The following is a 25,602-nucleotide window of genomic DNA, read 5'->3' as shown; positions in this document are numbered from 1 at the left end:
AGCTCCCGGGCTGCAGAGCACAGGCTCAATAGTTGTGACATAGGGGCCTAGTTGCTGCACGGCATGTGGGACCTTCCTGGATCAGGGATAGGGATTGAATCCATGTCTCCTGCATTGGCAGGCAGATTCTTTACCACTGAGCCACCAGGGAAGTCCTGTAATTTATAGACTTTTTGATGATAGCCTTTCTGACATGTATGAGGTGATATATCATTGCAGTTTTGATTTGCAGTTCTCTAATGATTAGCAATGTTGAATATCTATTCATGTGCTTGCTGTCTCCTTTGGGAAAATGTCTATTCGGGTCTTCAGCCCATTTTTCAATCAATCAGGTCATTTTTTTATATTGAGTTGTATGGAGTGATTATATAGTATGGAAATTAACCCCTTAGTCATCATAGTAGTAGTAGTAGTGTTAGTCGCTCAGTCGTGTCTGACTCTTTGCGACCCCATGGACTATATCCCGCCAGGCTCCTCTGTCCATGGGATTCTCTAGGCAAGAATACTGGAATGGGTTGTCACTCCCTTCTCCAGAGGATCTTCCCAACCCAGGGATCAAACCCAGTCTCCTTCATTACAGGCAAATTCTTTAGTCATCCTGTCACTTGCAAATATTTTCTCCCATCCAGTAGGTTATCTTCTCATTTTGTTAGTGGTTTCCTTGAGACCCTGCTTTCAGTTCTTTTGGATATATACCCAGAAGGAGAATTGCTGGGTTATATGGTAATTCCGTTTCTAACTCTTGGAGGAACCCCAATACTGTTTTTCATAGCAGTTGCACCATTTTGCATTCCTATCAACAGTGCTTAAGTGTTCTAATTTCTCCACATCCTTGCCACACTTTTTTTGTTTTTTGACAGTAGCTATCCTGATGGATATGAGGCAGTATCTTATTGTTCTGATTTGCATTTCCCTAAGGATTTAGTGATCTTGAGTTCTTGCTTTATTGTTCTCAGTTGATAAAGCAAGAAGTTGGCAACTCAATCTGTTTTGTTTTTTTTTTTTGTAAATTTTTTGGTCCTTGAAATCTGAAAGTCTGAGAACTACCAGTGTATTGTCTATGTCCTCTTTCTAGCCTCTGTTTATCTCCTAAATTCACTGCTTTGGTGTGTGTGTGCCGTGCCCAGTCACTCAGTCGTGTCCAACTTTTTGGGACCCCATGAACTGTAGGTCACCAGGCTCCTCTGTCCATGGAATTCTCTAGGCAAGAATATTGGAATGCGCAGCCATTTCCTTCTCCATGGGATCCTCCAGACTCAGGGATCAAACTTGAGTCTCCTGCATTGCAGGCGATTCTTTACAACTGAGCCACCAGGGAAGCCTCCATCATAGGACCTCAATAAATGTAATTCCTGTCCCTGATCTTCCTACAGGATAATTTCATCCCTTCTCACATTTTCATTCTGCACCCTATGCAATGACTTTCAAATCTCTAGTATTAAACCATGTCTGTGGAATACTAAGACTTGTGCAAGGCACCCTGCAAGGAACACAGGAAATTAGGTGTGGCCCTGATCTCAAGGAACTTACAGTTTAGTAAGAGAGACAGTTGTGCATAAAGTGTCTATGCATAGGAGCTATGAAAGGAACATGATTGAAACCACAGAGAACAGATTGGTATTTGCCAAAGGGGAAGGGGTTGGGGAAGGGATGGATTGGGAGGTTGGGGTTAGCAGATGTAAGTTTTTATGTATAAACAACAAAGTCCTATTGTATTATAGCACAGAGAACTATATTCATTATCCTATGATAAACTGTAATGGAAAACAACATTAAAAAAGACTGTATATATTTGTGTAATTGAATCACTTTGCTGTATAGCAGTAATTAACACAACATTGTAAATCATGTATCAGTTCAGTTCAGTTCAGTCGCTCAGTCGTGTCCGACTCTTTGCGACCCCATGAATCATGGCATGCCAGGCCTCCCTGTCCATCACCAACTCCCGGAGTTCACCCAGACTCATGTCCATCGAGTCAGTGATGCCATCCAGCCATCTCATCCTCTGTCGTCCCCTTCTCCTCCTGCCCCCAATCCCTCCCAGCATCAGAGTCTTTTCCAATGAGTCAACTCTTCCCATGAGGTGGCCAAAGTACTGGAGTTTCAGCTTTAGCATCATTCCTTCCAAAGAAATCCCAGGACTGATCTCCTTCAGAATGGACTGGTTGGATCTCCTTGCAGTCCAAGGGACTCTCAAGAGTCTTCTTCAACACCACAGTTCAAAAGCATCAATTCTTCGGCACTCAGCCTTCTTCACAGTCCAACTCCCACATCCATACATGACCACAGGAAAAACCATAGCCTTGACTAGACGGACCTTTGTTGGCAAAGTAATGTCTCTGCTTTTGAATATGCTATCTAGGTTGGTCATAACTTTCCTTCCAAGAAGTAAGCGTCTTTTAATTTCATGGCTGCAGTCACCATCTGCAGTGATTTTGGAGCCCAAAAAAATAAAGTCTGACATTGTTTCCACTGTTTCCCCATCTATTTCCCATGAAGTGATGGGACTGGATGCCATGATCTTCGTTTTCTGAATGTTGAGCTTTAAACCAACTTTTTCTCTCCACTTTCACTTTCATCAAGAGGCTTTTTAGTTCCTCTTCACTTTCTGCCATAAGGGTGGTGTCATCTGCATATCTGAGGTTATTGATATTTCTCCCGGCAATCTTGATTCCAGCTTGTGTTTCTTCCAGTCCAGTGTTGCTCATGATGTACTCTGCATATAAGTTAAATAAGCAGGGTGACAATAAACAGCCTTGACGAACTCATTTTCCTATTTGGAACCAGTCTGTTGTTCCATGTCCAGTTCTAACTGTTGCTTCCTGACCTGCATACAGATTTCTCAGGAGGCAGATTAGGTGGTCTGGTACTCCCATCTCTTTCAGAATTTTCCACAGTTTATTGTGATCCACACAGTCAAAGGCTTTGGCATAGTCAATAAAGCAGAAATAGATGTTTGTACAAATTTAAAAGGGGAACCATAGAGTTTGTGAATTATATTTCAAATTTTTCAATGTGAGAAAAAAATTCTATGGCTCAGCTTACCTGAAGTATTTGATCCAAAATGTGCCCCATATTTTCGTACCTATATGCTTTTTCTCCTGTTGTTTCCTCCCAGAATCTTTTTTCTCCCATTCCTCTCCCCCATATTTTCAAATCTCTTTCTTTCTTCCAAACCCAGCTAAAACCCTCTTTTTTTTAAGACCTCCGCAGGCTGGTGGCATGCTTTGTACTTCTCTGACATTTTATTTTGCCTTCTACTTATTTTGCTCTCTCTCCATTTAATAGATTTCACATATCTTACTTAATAAACTTTAGGTTCTTGAGAACAAGAGTTGTTTCATCTATAAATCCTATCAAATGCCTTGCTTATAGTAGTCTTTCAAAAATGTTTAGTAAATTAATATATAAAGGATTGTTAAGTTTCAAGGAAAATCTAAGGAAAAAAAGACAAACAATTAATAACAACTAATTTTCAGCTAAACTCTCCATCATCAAATAAGTGACTGTGATACAATTTACAGTCTAAGGTTACATAGTCACAATTCTTTCTGGAAAGACTTGAGATTGTGAAATTTGAGGTGTCATGATCAGAGTACAATTTATAATAACATGTTCAGGTCCTTGTAGTCTAACTATATTAAAAATAAAACCAATAAGGGTAAAACTGTTCAGTGATTTTATCCTGCACTCGAACACATGAAGCTGCTAGTGTAGAAAATCTGTGCAGTAGGATCTTCCTTTGATGAAGTGCAAAGGAATTTACTCTATAGCCATACGGATTCCTGTTCTTTTCAAACTCTTTGTTATTCAGTTTCCCTCCACAGACTCAAGCTCAGCAACTTTTCTTTCCCTGTGCTGCCTGAAAAGGAGGAGATATGGAGATGGAAAAACTCTAACTGTTCAACATGAATAATCATAGCTATTATTTCTTGAGCATTCACCATGTGAATTTTTTTAAGGTCTTTTCTATATGCTAGCTCATTTGGTCTTTATACAAATCGTGGGGGAAGGACTACTACAAACCAAGTTAACAGATGATGAGACTTGAAGCACATAGAGGTTCATTTGCCCATGGTCACACAGGTTGATAAACGGTAGGCTCATAATGCATCCTCAGGCATCCTTAATGCCCATTACAGGTTTAATGCATTAGATTTTTTTTTTTCATTTAATTCTCACAAAAATTCTATAGGGTGAGTAATTATCTCCCCTTATTTAATAGGTAAAGAAACAGATTCTTGGTGAGATTAAGCAGCATGCACTTGCTAAATAGCAGAGCTGAGGTTGGACTCTGTCTTCAAAGTCCTACTCCAACCCTTACCTTCCAGTTGGCTCTTGAGGACTGGGGAAGCTCCCAGGTTGTGCGTGAGGGAGTCTGCATCTCTAACTTCACTGCTGTGCTCAATGCTGGTATGAAATGAGTTTTAATACTGGCTCTCTACCTAGGTCTGTAGCACCTTTATTCTTTCTCAACTGGCATTTTAAATATAGCTTAGCCGATTTTTCAGTATTTCAAACAGAGGTTTTAAATTAATACATAACTAGCAGCAGAATGAAATCCAGAAGCCCATTGGTACATTGGAGGTAATGTACCCTCCTCTTTCTTGGGGGAATATATATTTGCAAGCACAGAGATAAGCAGGAATTATTGTGGATGAACCAGGTAATTTGTTTTTTCTTGCAAATTACCTGATATTAATTTTTAAGGACACCATATGAAATCCTAGGTAGAACATGGGCAGTAACCTCTCCTTTTAGTTATCAGATTTTTCTAATTCTCCTTTCAGTTGAACTTTCCTCACCACACCTCTCTTTCATTATACACTATGTTATAAATATACATGCATATATATGCATATATATGTTTGTATACATATATACTTGTGAATATATTAATATCTGCATATATATCAATAACAAAATATATAATCAAATAGTAAATTATATAAAGCTACATATAGGTGCAAGTAAAGAAAAAGGAAGTGCTATATGGAATAAATTCAGAAGGCTATAAAAAATAAAGATGAATGTCCCTGGCCCAGAGCTGGTATTTAGTAAATGATAGATATTATTAGTAGGCTTTATATCCAGACAGAAGACAGTGGTCTTCTCGAAGTTCATTAAGGGGAAAGGTGGATACAGAGAGCCCAGGGGGATCTGATATATACTCAGTCCACAATAAAATGTGGTAAGTAACTTGAGAATTATCCATCAAGGCTATCAGAGCACAGAACAATTATTTAGAGCCTGCAAATCAGAGAAGACAGTTTGAAGGTATAACAGTTCATGCTAGTCTAGAAGAAGACCAACTAAAATCTCCATATACAGAGGGTCTGAACTAGCGTAGAGAAGGACATTTTGAAGAATATATCAAGAGCATTGGTGCTGAAAAAGAAATAGACCCTGAAGTATTTTTTTCCCATACCTATTTTACTAACTCTGTATTGGCACCTAACTGCTTTCTAAATTTTTCACTTGTTTTAAGGTCATGGAAAAAGACAGAAAAATAAAATAATTTTGCAGTAATCATGTTATATAAATTAAAACAAGCTCAATTTTTTTTTTAAATGACTATTTCTTCCAGTGGGGCCTTAACAAATCATGTTTTACTGCATTTTGGATTCCGAATCAGGATGCTCTGCTACCTTAAGTCACAGCAGTGTTGACTCTCTTTGCTTCTATTAGGTAACATATGTGAATGGTTATGTTGTTAACCATTAAGGCGGAGTGGGGTGTATGTGGAATAAATCTAGGACAATATTTGCAACTACAGTCACAGAAGACAAAGACTAAACTCCTAGTTTTCAAAAAACACCAGCAGGAAGAAAAATCTTTTTCATCTTAGTCTGATTATATTTTCTCTCAAGTATAAAAATCTCACATTTACTTAATATACCTAATCTTTATTCCTTCAGTCCTCTTGGAATAGGAATGGAACATCTTGAGAAAATTATAGTTCATGTCAAGCAAAAAAATTACAGGTACAGATAGTCTTAAATATATTGTTGAAAGATTCAACTAGAATGGAGGAGATGATTTTATTTTTAAAAAGTGAAAAAGTGGAAATGAAATGAAGATATACATACATATATCAATATATGTATGTATATATATACACATGCATGTGTGCTAAGCGTGTCTGACTCTTTGTGACCCCATAGATTGTAGCCACCCAGGCTCCTCTGTCTATGGAATTTTCTAGGAAAAATAACTGGAGCAGGTTATTATTTCCTACTCTGGGGCATCTTCTCCACCCAGGGATCAAACTTGGTCTCCTGCATGGCAGGCAGATTTTTTACCACTGAGCCACCTGAGAAGCCTCATACATACACACACACACACATGCATTTGCACCTCTATAAAATAGCAACTTGCTTCATTTAGAAAAGTTACTTCTAGAAAGAGTAACTTCTGTCTCTTTAAGAACCAGGAGTGAAAATGGAAGTCACTAGTAAGGCGATGGCACCCCACTCTAGTACTCTTGCCTGGAAAATCCCATGGATGGAGGAGTCTGGTAGGCTGCAGTCCATGGGGTCACGAAGTGTTGGACATGACTGAGCGACTTCCCTTTCACTTTTCACTTTCATGCATTGGAGAAGGAAATTGCAACCCAGTCCAGTGTTCTTGCCTAGAGAATCCCAGGGATGGGGGAGCCTGGTGGGCTGCCATTTATGGGGTCACACAGAGTTGGATACGACTGAAGTGACTTAGCAGCAGCAGCAGCAGTAAGAAGGACTGGGTGTAAACAGGTCCAATGAGCTCCTGGGAGTCTTGCTGAGAGAGGATATTTGGGGTTGGACTAAAACGTCAGTTGGGAAGTGAAGGGAAGAAAAAGGCAAAGTTAGGTAAGAGCCTAGGTACGTTTTTAATTTTAAACATAACCTTGAGTGGGTTTACTTTCAATTTTAATGCAAAAGAATAGCAGAATAATACTACATATAAAATATAATTAGATTGAATTAGATATTACTGAATGTGAGACATGCAGTATCTTCGAATTCCCCAAAATGTTTCAGACATGTCTTTTAAAAATATAGCTTCAGAGTAGACCAGAGTTATACACAATTTTACTTGCCCCATCTTTAATATAAATTATTTTTAAATTCCCATTTAACTTTAAAGCCAGGGACATCCGGTAAGATTGATGACTTGGAATAAAAAGTGGGGACCCATTTGGCTTTTTTTCTTCCTAATCTCAAAAGACTGTCCTCGACCTCTGCACTGGATGGATGAATTATTGACTGCAACCCATCGGCTTCTTTGAATATATTTTACTTAAGGACTGTGGGGATGAAATTTGGACCTCAGGAGGACTAGGCCGTTTCTGGGACTATGTGTGTTTGTGAGCTGTTTAGGATTTTCTCCCACGCAAAACATGTCTAATTCAACACCTAAGGTATTTTCCCTCTAGATCTCCTTCCACCCACGTCTCTCCTCACCTGGCATTGTCGCCCTTGTCAATGCCACGTGGAAGCCTAGGTTCCATGATTCTTGACTTCACTTTGCTCCGATGATAGGGGACACACTCAAGTTTAAAGATGGACAAGTAGGATACACAAAACATACTGAAGGCAGACCCGGTTTATTCTGCTTTAGGTGAAGGGCTCTGGATGTGTCTGCCTAGGTGTGGAACACCCTGGGATGCAGTGCCAAGTGGCCACCTGAAGGCTAAGCACTGGGGAGGGAAACTGGAGGAGCAGTGAGAAGATACCTCAGTGTGGAAACTGTTCTCTACTGTAGACCCCTAGCAAGTTCCGGACTTGTCACCACCTCCTGCCCTCTTGCCACCATCATCTACATCAGAGCGGAGGACAAAAGAGAAAAAGGCAGTTCAGTAGCAATAATGGGTATCAAGTACAGTGCGTAACTGGAATATGTACACGGTCGCGCCCCTCCGGATCTCGGAGGGTGCAGAGTGAGCCCGAAAGCACCCGAAGCTCCTGTTGCTCCCGCGCGGGGTCAAGCCACAGCCCCACGCGGCCACCACGGCTTCGAGCTCGCGGGGAGACTACAGCTCCCGGCAGGCCCCGCGCCGGCCGCGCGCCCCCGCCTCTCGCGCGCCCCCGCCTCGCACGCCCCGGCCCCCCGCCCTCGGGCCTCAGGACGGGACGGGGCGGAGGGAGGGAGGGAAGAAGGGGCGCCTGTGGCGGGCGGGATTCTGCGAGGCGCGTGAAGCCTCGCTGGCTCCTGGTCCAGTACCCAGACGCTGGCAGGCTTGGACTTTCTCACGACCGGCCGAGCCAGGCTCTGTAAGTAATCGCCTCGGGGAGCGCGGAACAGACACCGAAAAAGTTAGCGCCGCCGCGGCCGCCGCTTTGTTCTCCCGGCCCGTCGGGTGAGGCGGCGTTGGCGGCGGCCGCCCCTCCCCCACCCGTCCGCACGCGGCGGCGGCAACGAGGGCGGCGGGACTCGGACCCCGCGCCGGGCTGGGCGGCGGCCGCCGGTGCTGGGCGGGAAGTTGGCCGAGTGCGCGGCGGGAAGAGCGGGCGGTGGGCGCCCCGGCGAGCTGGGGCGCCGGCGCGGCCGGCAGATGGGGCCAAGTTCCGGCGAGGGCGCCGACGCCAACTTGAAGTCACGGTACGCCGGCGACCACCGCGCCCGGCCCCTCGGTCTCCATCTCTTAGCGGATCCCCCCTCCCCAACTACTCCCGACGCCAGACGGGCGGCACTCACGCTGCCGAATTCGGGATGAGCCTTTCCCTTTTCTTTACACCGCTTTTCCTTGCAGCCGTCTCAAAGTGGTGAGTCGTTGGTGCTTAGGGAACGTAAGCCCCCACCCCAGTTTCCTGACTCTTGTTTAGTTTTGCAAGTTGCCGCGTTGTTCCGAGTCAGTCTCACCCCCGGGAGGTTTTTCTTAAGATGAAGCACTGAGGAGAGCGTCTGTTTCTTTGAGCAATAAAATAACCACAGACTATTCGATTGCCTGTTGGAGATTTTATTTGAAGTCATCGCAGTCAGAAGCAGAGGCCTTGTCGTGTGCAGCAGGCACGGATATAAATCGAGCGACGGCATGTGTGAGAGCTGCAGACTTTTCCATACACAGATTGATGGCTTGGACGTAACTGTCTCTTCAACCACACCCGTCCCCACAGGAAATAAGACTATCAGTGTCATCTTTGATTAGGAAGGATAAGTTACACCCTGAACTTGGTTCGACACAGCCTTAATGAGCTGTGGAGGCAAATGAAAACTTTTAAAAGACCGTAATTTGTACTCTAGAAACGATTATCGTATTATTCTTATACTGTTTCTACTTTGTACTTACTGCTTAAGTTCTTCAAGTTTTAGCGGCTGTAATTTTGCTTAGATCAAGTTTACTTACCAACTTGAATGCAGCGAGGGTGGGGGGATATCTTTGGATTCGTTGCCCCGACTGAGGTCTAGGCCAGGTTTACTTAATAGAGGAACCCGCTTCTCCTTCCTGTTAGCATCTGGATTCGGAGCAAGCATGGACATTTCAGCCAAAAAGAAGTTACAAGTTTTAATAAAAGTATGTAAAACGTGTCACAGAAGCCTTCGTGTTAGGTTTTGCTTCAGTAGGTCATGTAGATGGTGGTCGACCTGGTCAGAGGAACTTGAATATTTGACAAGTCAGTTTTCCATCCTAAGTTAAGAATGTTGACTTGTTTATTATCTTGAGATGAATCGTAGTGAGTCTTTTAAATATATAAATTTTATAAGCTTTCAGTTTCATGGGGTGACCTGTTTCAAATAGAAATATCTCTTAGTAGGTCGTGTTTCACCTAAAAACTGCCATATCCCCTAAAAAGCTTAATACATCAAGTTTTCGGACATTAGGTTTTTAAAGTTATATAAGAATTGGAAAAATCTACAGGAGGAAAGAGAATAAATGGTCATTTAAAGTTGATGAAAATATTACCATATTAATTGCTCATTTTAAAAAGAAACTACTTTTACAGAACTTGATATTGGGAAATTATTGGCTAATATAGTTTTAAATTTGATTTAATAATAATCATGCTTGTGATTCATAATCTGTGCAGATAGTACTTTGATTATGTAATTCAAATTGAACTTGTATGTGAGCCTCTTTGGAGCAGTTGTCTCATTAATGAAAAAACTTGAGATAATGTTCTGGAAATGTTTTAATTTTAATTTCAGTGTAGAAGAAAGTTTTCTCCACTTCTGTGGTCAGTTTATAGTGACCATACGTATGAAATAGCTCACTGGCTGTTAGCTAGTCAGATTTCTCAGATACCACTGATGCAAAGAGAGGTGATGTAGATACATCAAGCCCAACATAAATTTGTAGACTGGAAGTTTGTAAGCTTAATAGCAGATAAACTTTTCACTGCTTGAGAGAGCGGACTTGGTGTGCTTACTCTCTGTTCTCTCTGACGGTGGAAAAGACTGAACTGCAAATACCCATGGTTTAGATGAGCAGAATTTTACCAGCAACGGTTTAGTTAATGCTGAGCTCTTAGGAGGAATAGTACTTAATTAATCTAAGGTAATAGTTACATTTTTGGAAATAAATAGATGGAGGAATTGCTAGAAACTATGATTTTTAAAAAACCAACAATAAAGTTATTTGGATTTTTTTATACACTATAAAAGCACCATCAGGGTTATTATTAAGCAAAATCAAGCCTGTATCAAGGTAGAACATGGATACTGACTTCAGGACACCTGTAAAGTATTGCACTGAAAAAGGCCACATGCTTTTTTACATATTAAAAGAATACAGTGCTTATCAACAGAAGAAAAAAAATTATCTGCATTCGTTAGCATTCCTAGCACACAAAACTAAATCAATCCAGGAAAACCTGTTACTAGTAGAGAGTCATGGTAAATATTATGCTATTCTGAATAGAGAAAGTGTTGTACCTCTTCACTGTTACCTTTACTGAGTACAAGAAGGACATTGGCTACAGTAAATAATGAGCTTCCCTTTTGGAGTATTTACTAGCTGGATTTGTTTTGTCTTTCTGGAATCCTCTTTGCTTCTCTCTCTGTTTCCCTGACTCCCACTTATCCTTTAGGTTTTAGCTTCCTTAAAGGTGCCTTGCCTGTGACCTCAGTTGAAATCAGGTCCTCTCAGGATACTCTGTCATATCACCTTTCATAATTTGTAATTGCTTTACTATTAATATGAATATTTGTTTAATGCGTGTGTCCCACATCACACAACAAGCTCCAGGGAGAGCAGTAGCCACGTGTGTTTTGGTCACTGCCGTACAACCCTAGAGTTTCTCATAACAGTCTAGCAAATGATAAAGTATAGTATTAGTCGCTCAGTCATGTCTGACTCTGTGACATTATGGACCAGGCTCCTCTGTCCATGGAGTTCTCCAGGCAAGAATGCTGGAGTGGGTTGCCATTTCCTACTCCAGGGGATCCTCCCACCCCAGGGATCAAACCCAGGTCTCCCACACTGCAGGCAGATTCTTTACTATCTGATCCATCACATTTGTTGAATGAAAATGCTGCTTTTGAACTTCTTATAATTAGAGGCTTTGCTAAGAAATGAGATAATGTAAATGTAGGGAAGGATTGAGAGAGAGCTCAAATTGTGGTGTTACCATGAAGTAACTCTCAGTTAAGTTCCCCAGCCTCCAGGGCCTTTGTTTTTACCCAGTAGTAATAATAGGGCAGATTGGACTCAAGATTCCTTTAGTATGCCACTTTTTTACTCCATTCAACAATAGTGACAGATTATATGCTCATTTGAATAAAATATATGACAGATAATTCCCCAAAAGAGTATTTGAGATGTTTCAAATAAAAATGCTTGCCAACTCATAGCTATTAGGAACAAACATATCTAATTGATTTATAAATTAGTAAAATGTACTATTTGTTTTGTGATTGAAGCATAAAGACAAAATAAATTAGAGGTATTAGATTTTTTTAGTATTTAGTCTTAATAGTTTAATGCTATATCTCAGATCAAATCAAGGTTCATAAAACAAAACAGGGAGAGGGAAAACGGAATGAGTGGGCAAAAGCTAAGACAGCTCACTTAGTTTTTTCTATTTGTGTTCATGCTGAAACTTTAACAAATACTTTAATATAAAAATAAGACATAGTTTACCAGTGGTTATTGATAGTACTGATCATTGATTGTAATCATAAGACAAGTACTGTTATTTAGCTAACATTAGCAGGTATTATTTGGAAATTTAGTGGGAAGACAGCCATCAAAAATAAATTATTATTATTGAACACAGCAGTATCTTGTAATTTAAAGTATTTAACCTGCATGCAGTATTATTCATAGATATTTTGCTAATGTTTTTATGAAGTTTGTTCAGCTTTTGGAAACTACTCAAGTCAGGTATGTATGTTTAGAAAACGTGTTCCAGATTGTTGGAGGTGACATGAAATAGTATAAAGAACATGGTCTTTGGAGTCAGAGGAACTTGGATGTGAATTGCAGTTCCATCACTTTCAGCTGTGTAGTCATGGGCAAGCAACTATTCTGAAACTCTGGCTTCTTTTCTGTAAAACACTTAAACAGCTCCCCTGCGGTCATAGCAAGGGTTTAATAAAGTATATCTTAATTGCAGAGTTTAATGTAAAGTGGGAGCTTAATTATTAATTCTTTACTCTTAATTACTATGAAAATTGCTAAAACTTACTGAGCACTCCGATAAGCCAGAAGTGTGCTGTACATATAGTCGCGCAGTCCTCAGTAACATCCTGTAGGGTAAGTAAATAGTGCTGTTGTCTTCATTCTATTTCTGCCGTCTGCAGTGATACTGAATAAACCAATTATTCTGTTAATTCCTTAATCTTACGTTTGCTCTGTGTCCACAAGTTGTCCATCAACTCAGCTTCTTGGGCGTGTGGTGTAAGTAGGGATAATACTTCATAAGTGAATATATTGTCACCAAGAACAAGAAATAAATAAATCATCCATTTAAAAATAGGGGAAAAAACAGTTATTCTCTTAACACCTTTTCAGATATTTGAAGACCATCATTTTATTCATTTTTGTTATGCATAATTTGTCACATGACATTGTCTTCACCTTAATCTGGATATATACTCTGTTGTTTTTGAAAATCAATACAGCCTTTAAAAAAGTTAACCGTGGTAATGTAACCGTTAAAATGTAACTGTGGTAATGTAACCTGATTAGCAACCAGTATTCTGATTGATGCTGATGTGTTCTCAGTGTCCCTGGGATTTGGGTTTATGTTATAGTCACCCATATTATTAATAGCAGCTGCTGTTAAACTCTTGGGTTGATAACTCCTCTAATGAACAGGTTCTAAGTCAGCATTTCTCCATTTCAGTATTGCACATTTAACTTTTGAAATGCAGAGCTTTATACTTGTCATTGTTATAGTTCACTTGAATTTTAGTTTATTTCTCTCAGACTGTACAATCTGAGGATTTTATAAGCATGTTTTCCATGTCTTTATAATCTTATAAATAATCAAAAATAATACAGGATCAAGGCCAGAGTTCTAAGGCACTCTCCTAAAGGTTTCTTTAAGTTGATAAAGAGTAGCAAACTACACTAACATCCAGCTTATACTTAAGCAACTTCTTTACTGGAATAGCATCTTGAATATTGTTTCAGCCAGAATACACTTAATTTTTTTCTGGCTTTGCTAAATGTGTAATCTTGGACAAGTACTTTCGTATCTAGGCCAGTTTTCTCAACTATAAAGTGAATTGTTGTGAGGATTAAATGAGGAAACATATGGAATGCTTAGAACAGTGTCTGGCAGAAAGAACTCAATTACTGTAAGTTATTATTTTCTCCTTCTAAAAAGGCTAATAATCACATTTTTCAAAGATGTAAATATAGTTGATTTGGCGTTATTCTGTTTGAATTCAAGCTCACCTCTAGTGATCATAATATGCTTTTCTGAGTATTCAGAAACCATTTGCTTTCATAATCTGTTTTCACGTGTGACTGAAGGTTAATATTAAGGTTATATTCTGTAGTTTCTGAAATTGCTTCCCTATTCCTCTAGCCCAGAAAACTTGAAACAGCTCTGCTCCATCTCCAGTCCATGATTATTTCTCTCTGAGTTCTTTCTTGAGGAAGGTAAGAGTCAGATTTGTGATTGCACTTACTGATTTTGCAATATGGAGTAGATTGTATCTGGACCTGAAGACTTGTATTCTCAAAGATCTTTTAGTCTCTCTTATTCACCAGGCTCAAGTTTCAGTTCTCAGTGCTCTTTTACAGTTTTAGTTTAAAAACTGAGAGAAGGTAAGCAAAGCACAAGTTGAGCAATTCTGCCTTTTCTCTGTGCTCTTTCAACCTTAACAACATCCTCACTGAGCAGTGATTCTCTCAGTTCCTTGTTCTCTTTGAGAAATAGTATGTTATTGTGGAGATACCACTGGGTCGGAAAGTATGAAACTTGCCTACCTAGTAGGTCCTAATTCCTACTCCACCTCTTAATAACCATGTGATGCTGGGCAGGTTACTTTATCTGCTAGTTCTTCAGTTGTCTCATCTGCAAAAATAATAAAGTAGTATTTGCGTTGTCAAGTTCGAAAGAGATACCATGAGATAAAGTGTATAAACGTTTATAAGATGTTAAGTGCTGTACAATGTAAGATGAGTTACAAATTGTTTATCTGAATGTAGTTCTAAAAGCTTTTGTTATCTTTAGGCACTTTTTTCTTAAGACTTAGTTTTCCTGAACTTTCTCATTCCTAATACTATATCTGTATGTTTTTGATCTTATGTTATGTTCATCCTAATTTATTTAGTCCTATTAACCACTGTCCAGAGAGCCATTCTACAGCTGCTCGGAGTGCTTCACTCTTTGTTGTTATTAGGATTGTTTACAGGTATGTGATGGAACCTAAATGGAAATACCCATCTCTTTTTGAGCCATTTCACTTAGCCATGAGGTCGTGCTTTTAGTTTTTGAACTGTCTTTATGAAAAACTGTGATAAATATAACCGTGCTTAGTGTCCTTTTTACTTTTAGAAATCTTTTTGTGACAAGATCACTTTTTCCGATCTTCCTGTCTTAATTATGTCTTTTACACTTATTTGTGTGCCGTATAACTGTTTAGTATATGCTTTTTTAGTTTTCTGTCTAGATTTAAACTTTTAATACAAAGAAGAATACTCTTATTTACATTAGGGCAGTATTATATATCTTTTGTACAACCGAGTGGTACTTATGTTATTTCTATGACAATATCGGTTTTACTTTTCTTTTTGTCCCTTCTGTTTTTCTCATAACTCAGTTGTTTGTGGAATAAAGTGTTTTGACCTTCCTTAAGTTTCAAGTGTTAGTGAGGAATGTCAGGAGTCTGTTTTGTTTCTGTTTTGTTTTTTGAGCAGCAGACTGTCCCTGAAATTATGGGCTGTGATAACTAGGCCCCAATAAAATGGCTGCCCATTAAAATTTATTGGTGAATTATAAACATACAACCAAAACTTATTTAAAGAAAGCATAAAGATTCTTGCCATTTAAAAATAACGTTAAGTGAGTATAAAATACTAAAAGTTTTTAAAAAATTTCTTCCAGGCTACCTACATTTCAGAAAGCATCAACCTTTCTCAATGGACGCGTTTATCAAGTGGAACATACCTGTTCTATTTTAAAAAGCTTTGTGCTTAATCTTGGAAAAATTTACTCCTTCAAAATGAAAATGAGGACATGTGAGAAGGTGATATAAGGTGTGGACATTTGAGAAAGTGTCCCATTAGATCAATGAACCAAAGGATACGAACTGAATAGATTAATCCTAAACACTTTTTAATTTTTAAACTAGGAGGATTTTATTTGACAGAAAAACAACTCTTATTCATTATGTATTTTCTGAAATTAAAAGAGAGAAACAAGAGTAGACTTAAAAGAAAATAGGTGAAGATGTTTAGTAGATAAACAATGCCAACTCTTTTCTGATGAGGATAATTCAGTGATGTTAAATCCTTCCCAAAACCCTGGTTGTGGTCCTAACAACAAGACTTTTTTGATGGGACTGATATTAAGGGAAGTGGGACCTTTGGTATAGTCAACTCACAGTTGTAGAACTTGCCATCATCAGCATGAGTGGCTTAAAAGAGGAAATAAAGAAGCTTTCAACTAAATCCAAAACTACAGTCATTTTTTTACCGCTGTGATTTTAAGGCCTCTTCATAACCATTGAAAAAGAATTGACAACTGTTTTAAAAGATTAAAGAAAGGCAGATGTCTGCAAACAGTTCTCCTCCATCAGCTCAGAAGTCTGTAATACCTGCCACTCTTCCTGCTGTGCTTCCAGCTCCTTCTCCGTGTTCAAGTCCTAAAACAGGACTCTCTTCGAGACTCTCTAATGGAAGCTTCAGTGCACCGTCGCTCACGAACTCCAGAGGCTCAGTGCATACAGTCTCATTTCTGCTGCAGATTGGCCTTACACGGGAGAGCATTACCATCGAAGCCCAGGAACTATCTTTATCTGCTGTCAAGGACCTTGTCTGCTCCATTGTTTATCAAAAGGTACTGTGCATGCTATTTATGTCAACAGTTTTTCTAATTAATATTGTTTCTGCTGCTTTTCTATAAATTATGCATGCAACAATGAGTGAACTCATATGGATGAATCAGGTGTTTATATCCTAATTCTGACCGTTTGGGAGAGAGTCCTAATAGACTAAAAGCTTATAGTCTGAAATGTCAGAGTCTAATAGCTGGAGACTATATCCAAGCTTTAAAATACTAATTCAGTTTGTCTCTTTAAGAGCAGGAGAAGCAGTGTAAAGCCAAGAGGACTTAGCAATCTCACTTGTTTTCAGAGAAAAGTCAGCAGGTATTAATAGGAGGCACAAAAAAGGCATCAAGGGTACTTACCGAGAGGATGGGGCCCAGCCATCCAGGCAGCGGAGTCCAGGTCCACACCTCTTCTTCCCAGGGGCCCTGTGTGCCGCCCTTTTGTACACCCTCTTCATTCCCTTTTGATCCTGATTTCACTTAAACTGCCGGAGGACCACACTCTGTCTGTCTCTTAAAAATTAGGTAAACGAGTTTTTAATAGATATCAAAATACATGAACATTTAAAAATTGAGGGTGATTTTATTTTCTTTCATCCCCTCATCCTCTGCCCCATACCCTGCCATTTTTTAAGGACTCTTAGCTGAATTTCTTTAGTATTCTTGATTTGATGGATGAGCTGGTATGTTCTACATTTTATCATAAAACTCTGCATATAAGTAGTATGAATTGGTATGACTTTCTTTTTAATGGACCAAGCCTATGTTTCAAACAAATTAGTATACTTCATGTTTTAAAAATTCTATCAGTAAGATTAATATATTTGGGTTCATGCTCCTCCTCTTACTGTTTTTGTTTCAGTTCCTTATGCTTCATGTGGTTTGTCCTTATCTTCTAATGTAGAAGTAATTAACAGTCAAAAAATGTTATGTGGTTTGTAAAAATGACCCATATCTCCTCTGTGTTAACAGTGACATCTATTTAAATGTGGCCTAAAGTAAGGTTAGATATCTTTGTGTAGATCTGTAGACCATCTATATGTCTTTAAGTGTCTTTGCTTTTAGTTTCCCTTTCATCAACTGTTAACAGAGATTTTAATAAATATTTTTGCTGGGTTTTAACTTTAAGGTTTTTGACTTAAATATAGTTTGTAACTTTTATTATTTCTCTTTTTTTGAGCCCTCTAGAAATCATAACTAATGTTTTGGTAGAGTTTTTATTACTGAGTTTTTGACCTTTGGAAACTTTACTTAGTTGTTTTATTTCTACAGAGGCATACTGATTATCTACAGGATTATATAGGGTTAATGTTGCTCCTTCATTAATATAGATATGAGAATTGGGTCAGATTGGGCAAGTGCTTGGGAAATTATAATCCATGAAAAATTCTAGTGACACCAAAGAAATAGACAAGATACAGCTCAATAAAAGATAACTCAGGGTAAACTTCATGCAAATATAAAATAGAATTATTAATTTCAGAGATAGCCAGCATAAAATGAATACCATGGTGGACTGAATTTGAATCAGTATTGTGGTAATATGGGGATGTATTTGGCAAAAATATATAGCATATATGTCTCATGGTCATATTATACACTCATTTTGACATATGCTAGAATTCTAACTGTTTAAGTATAGTGAAAAAGAGTACTGAGCTTGTAAATGGGTCAGCTTTAGTGGGTTTGTTTGTATGTTTGTTTTGGCTACCCCACACGATTACCGGATGTTAGATCCTCAACCAGGGATTGAACCCAGGACCTCAGCATTGAGAACACAGAGTTCTGACCCATAAACCACCAGGGAATTCCCCAGATCTGTTGTTTATTAACTGTATAACTTTGCATAGTTTAACTTCTGTGGATTACATTTCCATATCTGTCAAATGATTGAGTTGGAGTGTTATCTAATATGTAATTTCAACTGTGAAATTCTGAATCATTTAATCTAAATTTAGGTCTTTACTCTAGAGACGGAGAATGGAGTATCAAGGAACAACGTACTCAAGTCCCAACTGAAAAGAAATCTTAAGGGAGACAGCTCAGTTTCTGGGGTTCTATAGAGAGGTTTCATGGATCCCTAACTTATCTGAGAGATGGAAAAACCACGTCAGAAGTTCTCTTCTTTTCATCTTCTCTCTTGTCTTGGATTCTTGCTTGCTAATGACTTACTTCACTACCTGCACATGCACAACTCCAGGTTAACGCCCCAAACTCTGATGGGCATACTTGTTTTTCTTATTTCTGTGCTTAGTAAATTTATGTATTAAACCTTCTAAAGATAGAGGACTGGTAAATTTTAGGGAGTAGATTAACCATATTTTGTCCCTTCCCTCCAAAAGCTTATAGTTTGGTAAGGGAAACATTTACCACAGTAAAATATGAAAAGTAAAACGTGAAGCTAAGATAAAAAGTGCTCTTCTCAGGTTGATAAAAAGATGTGAAAGGCTTCATATGAAATGTAGCATTTCATCTGATACTTGAAGAATTAATAACCTTTCAGCAATATGGGAGGGAAGGAGTATATACCAAGGCAAAAGAATCAGGGTAAGCAATGATACGGGAGCGGAAAAGAGGAAGACTATAATTGACAACATTTATTTTGTGCCTGCTCTACATCAAGAGCTTCATGCACACTTTCTACTTAATCCCCACAGCAATTTCTGGTGCTGTGAACCAGGAAAAAACACATAGTTTTTTTTTTCTTGTGATGAGAACTTGTAAGATCCATTCTCTTAACAGCTTTCAGATAGAAAATATTGTTAACTGCAGTCACCATGTTGTACGTTATATTGCCAGAACTTATTTATGTTATAATAAGAAATTGGTACCCTTTGACCACTGTATCCATTTCCCCACCTTTGACCCCTTGGCTCTAATAATCACCAGCTCTGGTTTTTGTGGATTCCAGATGTAAGTGAAATCATATGGTATTTGTCTTTCTCTGTTTGACTTATCTCACTTATCATAATGCCTTCAAGATCCATCCATATTATTGCAAATAGTAGGATTTCCTTCCTTTTATGGCTGAATAATATATCATTGTCTCTCTTTGTATATACACATCACATTTTCTGTATCCATTCATCTATCAGTGGAGATAGAGGTTGTTTCCATGTCTTGGCTATTGTAAATAATGATGCACTGACATGAAGGTGCAGATTTCATTCAAGATAGTAATCTCATATCCTTTGACTTTATACTAGAAGTGGAATTGTTGGATCTCATGGTAATTCTATTTTTAATTTGTTGAGGAGCCTCTGTATTGTTGGATAGTGCCTGTACCAATTTACATTCCCACCGACAGTGCACCAGGGTTCCCATTTCTCCACATCCTTGTCAGTATGTGTTGTTACCCTTTTGACAATAGCAGTTCTAACAGGTGGGAGATGACAACCTCACTGTGGTTTTGATTTGCATTTCCCTGTTGGTTATTGATGGAACACTTCTTCATTTACTTGTTGGCCATTTGTATATCTTTTTTGGAAAAATGGATATTAAGTTCCTCTGCCCATTTTTTACTCTTAATTGATAGGTAGGGCTAGTTGTTGTTTTCTTTTGATAGTGTGTTATGAGTTCTTTATATGATTTGGATATTAATCCTTTATCAGATATAAGATTTGCAAATATTTTCTCCAGTTCATTTTTTAATGGTTTCCTTTGCTATAGAGAAGCTTTTAGTTTGATTTAATCACAGTTGTTTATTTTTGCTTTTGCTGCTCATGTCAAAAGCAAAAAATCATTGCTAGGATCAGTGTGAAGGAGTTTACCCTCCTATGTTTTCTTCTAGGAGTTTTATGGTTTCAGGTCTTGTGTTCAAGTCTGCATTCCATTTTCAGTTGATTTTTTGTATAGTGTAGGACTGGACTTAAGTTTGATTCTTCTGCATGTGGTTGTTCAGTTTTCCCAGCACCATTTATCAAAGAGACTGCCCTTTTCCTTTGTTTATTCCTGGCTCCTTTGTTATAAATTAATTGACCATACATGATGGGTTTATGTCTGGGCTCTGTTCTTTTTCATTCACTTAACATGTCCATTTTTATGCCAGTATTGTGACTTTGAAGTATAGTTTGAAATCAGAGGCATGATACCTCCACCTTTGTTCTTCTTAAGATTGCTTTGGCTATTTAGAATCTTTTGTGATTCTATACAGATTTTAAGATTTTTTTTTCGTGAAAAATACCATTGGAATTTTGATAGGAATTACATTGAATCTGTAGATCATTTTGGGTAGTATGAACATCTTAACAATATTAATTCTTCTAGCTCATGAACATAGAGATCTTTCCGTTTATTTATGTCTTCTGCAGTTGCATTTTGATGCATGGCACATAAAATTGTTCTCTTTCCAATGATTTGTTATTAGTGTATATTAATAGAAATGTAATTGATTTTTGTATATTGACTTTGTATCCTGCAACTTTACTGAAGTTTTCAGTTAATCCCAACAGGTTTTTTGGTGGAGCCTTTATGATTTTGTGTATATAGTGTCATTTCATCTGCACATGTACAGTTTGCTTCTTCCTTTCTGATTTGTATGCCTTTTTTCTGTTGTGTAACTGCTCTGACTAGGACTTCCAGTAAATACTATGGTGAATAAAAGTAGTAAGAGTGGACGTCCTGTCTTGTTCCTGATCTTAAAAGTTTTCACCCTTTCAACATTGAATATGATGTTAGCTGTGGGCTGATAATATATGGTCTTTATTATGTTGAGGTACATCCCTTCTACAGTCACTTTGTTAAGAGGTGTTATCGTGAATGGATGCTGCATTTTGTTAATGTGGTGTGTTGAAAAAATCCTTTCATCCCTGGAATAAATGCCACTTGATTATTTGTTCTTGTTGTTCAGTTGCTGAGTCATGCCTGACTCTTTGCAGCCTCATGGACTGTAGCACGCCAGGCTTCCCTGTCTTTCACTGTCCCCTGGAGTTTGTTCAAACTCGTGTCCATTGAATCAGCGATGCCATCCAACCATCTCATCCTCTGTCACCTGCTTCGCCTGCCTTCAGTCTTTCACAGCATCAAGGTCTTAATGAGTCAGCTGTTTGCATCAGGTGGCCAAAGTATTGAAGCTTCAGCATCAGTGCTTTGAATGAATGTTCAGGGTTAATTTCCTTTAGGATTGACTGGTTTGATCTCCTTGCTGTCCAGGGGACTCTCAAGAGTCTTCTCCAGCACCATAGTTCAAAAGCATCGATTCTTTAGTGCTCAGCCTTCTTTATGGTCCAACTCTCACATCCATACATGACTACTGGAAAAACCATAGCTTTGACTATACAAACCTTTATTGACAAAGTGATGTCTCTGCTTTGTAATATGCTGTCTAGGTTGGTCATAGCTTTTCTTCCAAGGAGCAAGCGTCTTTTAATTTCATGGCTACAGTCACAGTCTGCAGTGATTTTGGAGCCCAAGAAAATAAAGTCTGTCACTGTTTCCATTTTTTTTCCCCCGTCTATTTGCCATGAAGTGATGGGACTGGATGCCATAATCTTAGTTCTTTGAATATTGAGTTTTAAGCTAGCCATTTTTGCTCTCCTATTTCACCCTCACCAAGAGAGTATGATGCTTTTAATGAACTCAGTTTGCTGATATCTTGTTGAGGGTATTTGTGTTTGTGTTCATCAGGGATACTAGGCTGTAATTTTCTTGTAGTGTCCTTATCTGGCTTTATTATCAGGATAATGATGGTGGTTTCATAAAATGAATTTGAAAGTATTCCCCCCACTTCTGTTTTTCAGAAGAATTTGAGAAGGATTGTTATTCTTATTTAAACATTTGGTAGAATTCACCATTAAAGCCCTCTGGTTCTTATCTTTTGTTTGTTGAGAGGTTTTTGATTACTGATGTAACCTCCTTACTATCAAGTGATCTGTTCAGATTTTCTACTCCTTTATGATTCAAGATTGGTAGGTTGCACATCTCTAGGAATCTATCCACTTCTAAATGTCCAGTTTGTTGGTGTGTAATTGTTCATCGTAGCCTCTTATCGTTTGTATTTATGTGGTATCAGTTGTAATTTCTTCTTTTTCATTTGTAATTGTATTTGAAACTTTTCTTTTTTCTTGTTAAGTCTGTATAACGGCTTCTCTATTTTATCTATTTAAAAACCCAGCTCTTAGCTTTATTGATTTGTTTTCTGTTGTCTTTCTAGTTTCTATTTCATTTATTTCCGCTATGATCTTTATTTCCCTCCTTCTACTACTACTACTACTTTTTATAGTTGCTTGAGATATAAAGTTAGGTTCTTTATTTGAGATCTTTCTTTTCTCAGCGTAGGTGTTTATTGCTATAAACTTCCCTCTTGGAACTGCTTTTGCTGCATCCCATAAATTTGAGTATATTGTGTTTCCATTATTTGTCTGGATATTTTTTTGTTTCTCTGTTGATTTCACTTTGACTTGTTGGCTATTCAGTTGTATGTTGTTTAATCTTCACGTATTTGTGAATTTTCCAGTGTTTTCCCTTCTGATTGATTTGTAGTTTCACACTGTTGTGGTCAGAAAAGATGGCTTGATATGATTCACTGTTCTTAAATTTATTAAGATTTGTTTTGTGCTGTAACATCTGATCCACCCTGGGGAGTGTTCTCTGTGTGCTTGAAAAGAATATACATTCTGCTGCTTTTGCATGAAATGTTCTGTAAATTTTCATTAAGTGTATTTGTAGCCTAAATTCGGTATTCCTTACTGATTTTCCATCTGGATTATCTATCCATTATTGACAGTGGGTTTTTTTTTTTTAATTTATTTATGGCCGAGTTGGGTCTTGATTGCTGTATGCGGGCTTTCTCTAGTTGCAGCAAGTGGGGGTACTCTCTGCTGTGGTGTGAGGGCTTCTCGTTGTGGTGAGGTCTCTTGTTGCAGAGCAGGGACTCCAGGCGTGCAGGCGTCAGTAGTTGTGGTGCTCTGGCTTATTGGCCCCATGGCATGTGGAATCTTCCCAGACCAGGGGTTGAAGCCATGTTCCCTGCATGGGCAGGCAGGTTCTTAACCACTGGACCACCAGGGAAGTCCAACAGTGAGATACTGAAGCCCCCTGTTATTAGTGTATTGCTGTCTATTTCTCCCTTCAGTTTTTTAAAATGTTTGCTTATATATTGAGGTATCTCTGTTTGGGTGCATATTTACAAATGTATATCTTCTTGTTGAATTGACCACTTTAGTTTTTGGCTTTAATTCTATTTTATCTGATATAAGTTAAATACTTTTAATTATACCATACTCTTATTTGTCACTCTTAACAATGTTATTTGGAGAGCCAAAGTTTCTAATTTTAATGAAGTACAATAAATTTTTTCCTTTATGGATGGTGCTTTTGTTTCATATGAAAAACATATTTGCCTAAATGAAAATAAGATTTTGTCCTATGTTTTCCTTTTAGAAGTTTCATAATTTTAGGTCTTTTTTTACATGTATTTTTTGGCTGTGCTGGGTCTCTGTTGCTGTGTGGGTGTTTTTCTCCAGTTGCAGTGAGCGGAGGCTACTGTCTAGCTGCAGTGCGTGAGCTTCTTGCTGAGGTGGCTTCTCTTGTTGCGGAGCACGGGCTCTAGGCACATGTAGTTGTGGCACGTGGGCTCTAGGGCACATGCTCAGCAGTTTTGGCGCACAGACTTAGTTGCTGTGTGGCATGTGGGATCTTCCCGGATCGGGGATTGATCCCATGTCTCCTGCATTGGCAGGTAGACTTTTTACCACTGAGCCACCAAGGAAGCCCTAATTTTAGCTCTTTTTATCGGTGATCTATTAGTTTCGTGGAGCTGCTATATGAAAGTACCACAGCTACATAATTTAAACAACAGAAGTTTATTTTCTGACAGTTCTTGAGGCTAGACATGTAATCGGAGGATCAGTAGAGTTGGTTCCTTCTAAAGACTGAGCAAGAATCTGTTCCATGCCTCTCTCCCAGCTTCTGGTGAAAGTGAAAGATGATCAATCGTGGCTGACTCTTTGCAATGGACTGGAGAATTCTCTAGGCCAAAATACTGGAGTGGGTGCCTTTCCCTTCTCCAGGGGATCTTCCCATCCCAGGGATGGAACCCAGGTCTCCCACATGCGTGCAGGCTCTTTACCAGCTGAGCCACCAGCGAAGCCAAGGCTTGTGTGTCATGTTCTCTCTGTGTCTTCACTTCGTTTTCTATTTACAAGTATCTGACTGTGTCTACAAATTTTTCCCTTTTGTAAGGACACAGTCATACTGTTTTGTTTTGTCAACATATGTGTGTATCCTTAAACTGCGTCTGTCCTAAGCTGCTTCAGTATGCCCAACTCTCGTGATCCCATGGACTGTAGCCGCTAGGCTCCACTGTCCGTGGGATTCTCCTGGCAAGAATACTGGAGTGAGTTGCCATTTCCTTCCCCAGGGGATCTTCCCCCCGAGGGATATCCTTAAACGAATTCCACATTGTCTTGAATTCTCTGGTTTTATGACGATATGATGTCAGGTGTGTAAAGTCCTCCAACTTTGTCCTTTTTTTCAAAACTGTTTAGCCCGATTAACATCCTTTGCATTTTCATATAAATGTTAAAATCAGCTTTGTGGTTTATATCAAAAAGCCCACCAGAATTGTGTACATTATTTATTACCTGTGTTTCATGTTTCTGATGCAGTTTTAAATGAGGTTTTTAAATTTTCTAATTTCTGATTTTTCATTTTAGCATTTAGAAATATAATTTTTTTTGTACATCACACTATCCTGCAGTCTTGCTAAACTAGTTCTAGTAACTTTTAAGTTTCTTTAGGGTTCTCTACATAGATGATCTTGTCTTTTGCAAATGCAGTTTTATGTCTCATCTTCCAATATTTCATTTCTTGTTTTGTACTGGAGGCTAAACCTGTAGTACAATATGGAATAGAAGTGATGAGAGGACGTTTGTGCCTTGTTCCCAATATTAAAAGTAAAGCATTCAGTCTTTTATCATTAGGTGTGAAATAAAGTTTTTTAGATGTTTTTCATCAGGTTGAGGAAGTTCCTGTTCCTAGTTGGCTAAAACTTTTATCTCAAATGATTGTGAATTTTATCAAGTACTTTTTCTCCGTCTATGTATTTTTCTCTGTTGATATGATGAGTTACATTGACTTACTTGGAAATGTTGAACCAGCCTTGCATTTGTGGAACAAACTCTCTTGGTCACCATATATTTTCCTTTTTATACTTTGTTTGATTCAGTTTACCTATATT

The 25,602-nt window shown here is 38.5% G+C and overlaps 1 protein-coding gene across 5 annotated transcripts in view; it reads left to right on the top strand.

Annotated features, from left to right (window-relative positions):
* The first annotated feature begins 8,096 nt into the window (after nucleotides 1–8,096).
* The window catches only part of PRKD3 (protein kinase D3), an 86,975-nt gene continuing 69,469 nt past the window's right edge, over nucleotides 8,097–25,602 (top strand). The window contains exons 1-3 of one of the 5 annotated variants that reach the window (XM_015473443.3): nucleotides 8,097–8,252; nucleotides 13,956–14,029; nucleotides 15,480–16,433. In XM_015473443.3, the coding sequence (XP_015328929.1) occupies nucleotides 16,146–16,433 (288 nt within the window). In that variant the 5' untranslated portion in view covers nucleotides 8,097–8,252; nucleotides 13,956–14,029; nucleotides 15,480–16,145. Of the gene's footprint in view, nucleotides 8,253–8,307; nucleotides 8,581–13,955; nucleotides 14,030–15,479; nucleotides 16,434–25,602 lie in introns of those variants that run through there. The other 4 variants (XM_005212648.5, XM_059891366.1, XM_024998923.2 and 1 more) reach the window with 4 other exon arrangements.

Source organism: Bos taurus, chromosome 11 (genome assembly GCF_002263795.3).
Source record: "Bos taurus isolate L1 Dominette 01449 registration number 42190680 breed Hereford chromosome 11, ARS-UCD2.0, whole genome shotgun sequence".
Taxonomy (NCBI): domain Eukaryota; kingdom Metazoa; phylum Chordata; class Mammalia; order Artiodactyla; family Bovidae; genus Bos; species Bos taurus.
This window is presented reverse-complemented; position numbering and strand designations above follow the sequence as displayed.